Source organism: Ciona intestinalis, chromosome 1 (assembly GCF_000224145.3).
Source record: "Ciona intestinalis chromosome 1, KH, whole genome shotgun sequence".
In the NCBI taxonomy this organism is placed as follows: domain Eukaryota; kingdom Metazoa; phylum Chordata; class Ascidiacea; order Phlebobranchia; family Cionidae; genus Ciona; species Ciona intestinalis.
The window spans coordinates 9,081,308-9,088,566 of record NC_020166.2 but is presented as its reverse complement, the minus strand read 5'-3'; the positions used below and the strand labels follow the sequence as shown (position 1 = coordinate 9,088,566).

Genomic DNA, 7,259 nt, shown 5'->3' with positions numbered 1-7,259 from the left:
TCAGCAGAAATAGGACCTATAGGATATTGAAGTGAGGAAACTTTACTTCCTTTCAATAAAAATCAAGCGAATCATCCTGAGGACACTTCAAACTATGTTTGATGTTTCAAAGCTTTGTTATTTACTTTGTTTTGTCATTGAATTTGTGTTTTCTAGAGCCTCATTGATGAATACAACAGACCACAATTTACTTTATTCACTGAAAACAATAAGTTTGTCAAAAGCACCAATAGCACCATCATTAGGAGGCTGAAAGTATGACGCCAATGGCTCTTTATGAGATTTTTACCTGTATGAACATGCTAGAAGTACATTTTATACATCAAAAGAAAGATAATTTGATACTGATTAAGTTTGCAATGCATTACTTTTGGATATTTTTGTTCATTCCTGAAATATTCTATATTGAAAAATTCATTATGACGTCATCGTTATTTTGATGACGTCATCAAAAAATTAAAAATATGAAGTTGAAAAGAATTTTATACTCTTCAAACTTTCTATAGCATGTTTTGCTCTAACTGCTATAGTTTGGCTACAAAATCCAATTAGATGATACTTGGTCAAAAATTAAAAATTTTGAAAAAATAGGCGGCAGTTAAAGGGTTAAACCTGAAAAAATTGGCTGGAGATAGGCATGGTTATCACTGGGAATGTTCTGTTCATTGCAGGTTGCTTTGGGTGGTGGACGAAAATATTTCCGACCCCAAGGCGTCCCAGATGAAGAATACCCGAAACAAAGTTATGAGAGGCAAGATGGGCAGGATCTTATATCAGACTGGCAAATCAAGTATGGAAATACAGCCAAGTTTGTTTGGAACCAGGAACAGTTTGATCAAGTAGATCCGGTTACTACAGATAGGTTACTGGGTAAGATGTTTGAATGTTATATCAAAATGGTTTAAATCTTCTGTTTCTGTGCATTTATTTTGTCCTGGACTGTGGCTTGCTTTTTAGTCTTTTAAATCAGAATATAAACCAAAATACCACTAAATGAAATTCTTCAACCACAAAATTGTGATGTTGCGATAATGGGTCAGCTCTGGTCTAAATATCAGGTCCAATGGCGTCTCACACTATAGGACTCCCATGTATAGAATAAATAGTACAATAAAAAGTAACAAGCTTATATTTTAACTTACAGGAATGTTCGAACCATGTGACATGAATTATGACGCAAGGAGGTTGGATGATTCAGCTGGGGAACCTTCACTTGAAGAAATGACAGAAAAAGCAATCCGGATGCTGCAGAAGAATCACGAAAGGATATTCCCTTTTGGTTGAAGGGGAAAGAATAGGTATGGATGTGGTTATGGGCTTACTTTTATGCTAGAAGTTGATGCATTAAATATTCAGGTAGGTTAGGGCTTTGTAATAAATTATACAGCCTGATTTGTTACTGTGTCTTGTTAATGTGGTCATAAAATTTTGTTTTATATATGCATAAGGTACTTCAACAGGAGCTGACCTGAAATAAAAGTGCAAAATAATAAACTACCTTTTCAAGCTTAACCTTTAACTTCATATATTTTACAAATATTCGTGCAGACCATGGACACCATGCATCCAACGCACACCTGGCACTCACAGACTTGGTGGCTTTTGATAAAGCAATAAAACGCGCTGTTGACTTGACAGCTGAAAGTGACACACTCATAGTAGTCACAGCAGATCACGCGCACACCATGAGTGTGGGAGCATACAGTGAAAGAGGAAATCCAATATTCGGTACCTACTTTTATATTTCAACCACTTTTATGCGGCCTACTAAAGATATCTTCAGTAGACCGTGATTAGTCTTACACCAACTAAGCATAATGCCTTAAACTGCGCAGTTATCAGTCTTGCAATTTTAACGCTTGTGTATTAGCCATGTTATTGGATTTGTTTCATTGGAAACATGCAGGCAAGCTATCAAGGGAAGATCTCCCCTTTATTACCATTATTTTCCTTGTCCCCTTGAAGAAGGGACAGACTTTAACATCGGGTGAGCTTTATGCAATAGAACCTTCATGTAGGACCAACCTTGGCCCAAGACCCAAATTACCTGCCAGGCCACGTTGTACGGCCTTGATCTTTTTTGCAAGTTTGGTAAAAAATAGTTAATACTCTGTTTCTATACTCAGATATACTCTCTGTCGATACTCTGTTCCTTAAATAACCATGATTAGGTTGTATTTTGGTTAAGTTAGGTTTGTTACATAATGTTTATAACCCTATGAACTAAACCATTATATTTTACAGGACTAGCACCATCCAACACTAACCCTGCATTAGCGGAAGATGGGAAACCATACACAACATTGCTGTATGCTAATGGACCTGGTTTCCAAGGTCCAGGGACATTTCTGGGCTCTCATGTGAGGCAGAATCTTACCAACGTAAATACAGGTTAGCGTGCTCCATTCCAGGGGATATTGGGTTCAAAGCTTAATGCTGTCACCTTTGTGGCTTATATGTTTTGGGCAAGACACTTTTAATTGCTGTAATTGTCATGCATAACATGCTGAAAATAGTTACTTTAATAAGCGGGTTATGCAGTATAACAGCCATATGTCTAACAATTAAATGTTATTTAACAAATTTAGCAAAAGTGAAGCAAAACTTATAAAATAGATGTCTATTTTAATTATTTTACAATTTTCGTGCCCATCCATTAAGGCCATGTTCTCTTGTTTCACAGAATCTTTAGCATACCTCCAACAAAGTTCAACCCCAATAGATTCCGAGACTCACGGCGGTGACGACGTTGCTATCCTTGCTAGAGGACCGATGTCCCATCTTTTTCATGGCGTTCACGAACAAAGTTATATTCCCCATGTAATGAGGTAGGCACGTAATATGCGCTTTTTGTTTATTTTAAGTTGGTAGGAAAAGTTTAAATTACCAAAAAAGCGGAAAAACGGTAATTGTATTGGCACGCATACAGGTGGATATTCATAGATGACGAATGGACTTATTTAACCTCGCCCAGAAAGACAGCAGTTATTATAACGCGGAAGTTTTGTTGCATATACACCTTGTTCCCGCATTCGAGTTACCACGTATGCAACTTTTTGGTTATTTTTTTTTTTTTTTTACAGGTATGCTGCATGTATTGGTGACGACACATCACATTGTAGCGGAACCCGTAATACATACGCTGGGGAAGATACGCCTTCTAAATATGTGGCTGCTGATTTCCTCGGTATTAAACTAACAGCCACTGATGCAGTAGTTGCACTTTACGTTCAATTTGTCCTCGTAATTTGCCTCGCGTTGGTAATTCTCGTTCTTATACCGATTGTTAAGAAACCAAAACAAATGCAATCTGACGCCATATACGAGAACAGCCACATTCATTCAAAGTCGGTAACGAATTTATAATTTTATAATTACTTTTTTAAAACTTCCTAATTAATATTTTTACTTTTATAATTATAAACTTTTGAGATTTACTGATTACCTTTAATCGCTTATCGAGTGTTTTTTTCTGTTTGTGACGTAATTGTCTCTTAGTATTGTGGATGTGCGGTAATTTTTAGCGAACATTATGACGTAAATTACTTAATATATTCGCGAAACATTGCTGAACTTAAAAAAAGAGAAATTGCGGAGAGAAAAAGTTTTTTATCAAATTTAGCAGGACAAAGCTAGCATGGGATTTTACAGGTATAGCGAACTAAATGTCCGCGACTATATTGCAGTCATGCTGCGGAACCAACTGTTTACTGCACAGTCATGCTACGTCACTGACCGTTTATTGCACAGCCATGCTACGTCACCATCCCTGCTGTAATATCACGCCCATATATTAAAAAATATTACTAAAGCCTACATTGCCGCCTGTTAGTACGACGCCGACTTTGCTTATCCCCGCCAATCCCTTCGCCTTTGAATGGCTTTTCACAGCAGCTAACGCGACCGCAGATGAAGGCTCCACGACTATTTTAGCTCTTTCCCAAATCAGCGCCATAGCTGAAGCAATTTCGTCTTCAGTCACCAAAATTAAGTCATCAACCTTTTGTTTTATAATTGGCCACGTAATGCTACCGATGTTGGTACGTAGACCGTCAGCTATAGTGTTCGGGTATTCCTGTAGCGTGGTTCGTTGCCCGCTTCGTAAGGACTTGTAACAGGAGTTCGCAATCTCGGGTTCAGCTCCATAGATTTGAATGGACGGTTTAATTGCCTTTGCAGCTGTAGCCACCCCACTTAACAAACCCCCACCACCCACAGGGACAACTATGGCGTCCAAGTCCGGTTGTTTTTCCAGCATCTCAAGCGCTACAGTCCCTTCAACATAATATATTTTTATCGGGTAGAAGTGTATCTCCTCGAATACAATAGCGAAGATCAGATTAATTAAAACATTAAAGAGTTTGAAAATATCAGTAAACGCTAGCCTTTAAACCACGCTAAAAAGCTGGAAAACTTACATACGTAGAATATATAACTCGTAAGTGGGCACGAGATGTTTAAAACATAACACCCGTGTTCACGACTTTCGTTGCAGTGCTACGCGGAATAAATACTTTACATTCATTTATGACTGCCTTTGAGTAAAAGTATTAAAAAGGCGTGGCTGCTAAACCTACACTACGGTATACCTACCTTGACCTGCGATGACTCTCAGATCCTGGCTGCTGGATACAAACATAGCTTCAGTGTTGCGTTGAACTTCTTCACATTTTCGTTCCCTCTCCGCATGCGTTGGTTCGCATTCAATAACTTCAGCACCAAACGATGTCGCCGACTTTCGTTTAAAAGGTGGCGCAGTTTTCGGCATGACAACGGTCACTGGTATATTAAGAACTCTCCCGACCTTTGCTAAAGCTACGCCATGGTTGCCACTACTGTGTGTGACAAGCGACTTCACCCCATCTTTCTCTAAGGCGGATAAAACAGCATTAAACGCCCCTCTCACTTTAAAAGATCCGGATTTTTGAAAATTCTCTGCTTTCATAAATATTTTTCTTCCACACGCATCATTTATACTTCGGCAAGATATTAACGGAGTCTTTTCAATGTGATGAACAATTCGTTCCCTGGCTGCTTTAATATCGTCCAAAGTTGGTGACATTTCGCTGGAGTCCATGATGCCCAACCCATGTATGTATCAATGTTGCCACTTTACCACCATGCACTTTATACAAGCCGAGATATAAGAGCTCTTACCATACTTGTGTTCAAAGTGGATGTGAGTGTCATGTCGGTGGTGTCGATATATACGATGGTATTGGATCTTTGTTAACTAACTTTATTTGCTCGTTTATTCCCCACGGCCCTTGGAGGAATCACACACCCTATGTGTTATAATGACTATATAGTTCAGACCGCATAACGTATTCCTATGGTTATTCGGGATAAAAAAAATGTTTTTAAAATATGTTATAAGTATACATTGAAACGAAATATTTTATGCTGGTCCCCTAATAGAATCTGTATGGGTAAGGGTCTACGACGAGGCACACACGTGTAGGCTAATTTAGGCAGGAGTTGACCCATTTTTATCTACTCCCAAAGGCAAGTCAATTTACTCGTTTGACATTTGTAACTCATCATAAACGTGGCAGAGCAACGACAACCTTTAGAATACGGGATAATTTAGGCTACCCATGTTAGTATCAATGTTAATATGAAAATATATTAACATTGGTTAGTACAGACATTTTCCCGTTTTACGTACTCACGAAATACCAACTAAAGTTCTTTAGTGAAAACGCCTCTGCCTTTTTTGGGCTGTAAGTAACGACCCACTTGTTTATCAAAGTACGACCTATACGAGCCCAAAACAGATTTTTTTTTGTACAAATGTGTTAACTGATGCTGTAGGCTAATCTCTTTAGTTTTATGTCCCACGGAGTATTTTTTACCTCCCACATGTTTTATATATATGCATGTTATGGACGATTATGGATTAATTAGACGTATATAATAAGTGAAAAAATTTAAATCTTCAACTTTTGACGTCCAGTTGGCCACTAATTTAAATTACATACCAAATTTTAAAAACTTTGTTTTCAAACGGGGAGTTTTTCTTTGTGTTACGGTAACAGAAATATAAAAGTGACTTTTTGTTAGAATTCAAAATCACAAGTCATGCCAGAATAAATAATTGAAATTTCGTTTTTGTTTTTGAGAAAGGTTAGAAGTTATGAAAGACCTAATTTTTTAAATTGGATTGTAGTTTTACTATGTAGCTGTGTATGATATGTAGTGGCGATAGTGTATTTAACAGGAGTTTTACAGCAGGTTACCGTATAAGTAGGGAAAGTCGACACGTATCCTAATTTAGTAATTTAAACAACATCTATTATAACCATGGCCCGCAAAATTGCTGCAACTAAATCTAAAGCAGTTGAGAAAGAAGAAAAGTCAAAAGCAGACCAACCTGAAGAAATGGAAACCAAACAAACTGAGTTATCCCAAGAAGAAATTGACGTTCTGTCTGTAGAAGGTGCATAGCTTTATTTTTATACAATTGATTTTTCAACCTCGAAAAAGTATGCTTATGAAAATAGCATTACAGCAGTAGGTTATAGGGGTCAGGGGTTAGTGGTTAGCAAATAAGGTGGGGGGGGAAGACTCTTCACTAGAACTGTAATAACGTGATAATTAGTCTGAATAGTTTCCTATTTATTTTATTATAACTTCTAATAAGATGTTGCTAACCATTTAATAATAACTTAATCAATATTCTCCCATTTTGACCCCTTTTTGGGTATGAAATATTAGAAATAAATTGTATTGCAAGGATTCAGACTATTTTGGCATAATTTAATGAAAATTTCAAAATAATTTTATCATATTAATAAAAATGATGAAAGGTTTGAATCCTTTCAGATGTGAGAGAACAACTTGTTTTAATCGAGAGATCAGTGAATTCACGTGAACATCGTCATACACTTCGTGTTATCCGTGTTTTGCCAACTACTCGTAAAAAGTTGAACCTTAACATGGTGTCAAGGATGGTTAAAATGTTTTTCAACGGTCGGCAACCCACGGACGAAGCTTCAAAGAGTGAACTCTTCTCTTGCTTGGAAGAGGTAGGATATTTATATTGAATTTTGTTATAAATGTGTTTCTTTAACTAGTATTATGGTCCAGATATTTTGTAGCTACTGCCAATGTAACATATACAAACATGCATATCTTTCGCCTGCGCAATCGCCGGCGCCGTGGCGTAGTGGTTAGCGCGCCTGACTTTTACCATTAGGTAATGGGTTCAAGGCCTGTCGCTGCTACCATTGTGGGCGTATGTGTCCTTGGGTAAGACA

General features: G+C 37.5%; 2 protein-coding genes and 1 pseudogene across 3 annotated transcripts in view; 2 read left to right on the top strand and 1 right to left on the bottom strand.

Moving 5' to 3' along the window:
• LOC100183649 overlaps positions 1-3,604 on the top strand; it is a 7,570-nt pseudogene extending 3,966 nt beyond the window's left edge. The window contains exons 6-11 of the transcript XR_717780.3: positions 672-870; positions 1,145-1,298; positions 1,549-1,728; positions 2,245-2,391; positions 2,684-2,828; positions 3,084-3,604. The product of XR_717780.3 is annotated as an alkaline phosphatase-like (transcript). The remainder of the gene's footprint in view (positions 1-671; positions 871-1,144; positions 1,299-1,548; positions 1,729-2,244; positions 2,392-2,683; positions 2,829-3,083) is intronic.
• Positions 3,605-3,723: 119 nt separating this feature from the next.
• On the bottom strand, positions 3,724-5,860 carry LOC100178889 (probable serine racemase). The gene is made up of 2 exons (XM_002124166.4): positions 4,594-5,860; positions 3,724-4,275 (listed from the first exon to the last, which is right to left on the bottom strand). Exons 1-2 carry the CDS (start codon positions 5,075-5,077, stop codon positions 3,794-3,796), a joined length of 966 nt encoding a protein of 321 aa, XP_002124202.3. The 5' UTR covers positions 5,078-5,860; the 3' UTR covers positions 3,724-3,793.
• A 352-nt stretch (positions 5,861-6,212) lies between these two features.
• LOC100181298 (26S proteasome non-ATPase regulatory subunit 3) overlaps positions 6,213-7,259 on the top strand; it is a 5,888-nt gene continuing 4,841 nt past the window's right edge. The window contains exons 1-2 of the mRNA XM_002130260.5: positions 6,213-6,439; positions 6,826-7,028. Coding sequence (XP_002130296.3) covers positions 6,304-6,439; positions 6,826-7,028 — 339 coding nt within the window. The 5' untranslated portion in view covers positions 6,213-6,303. The remainder of the gene's footprint in view (positions 6,440-6,825; positions 7,029-7,259) is intronic.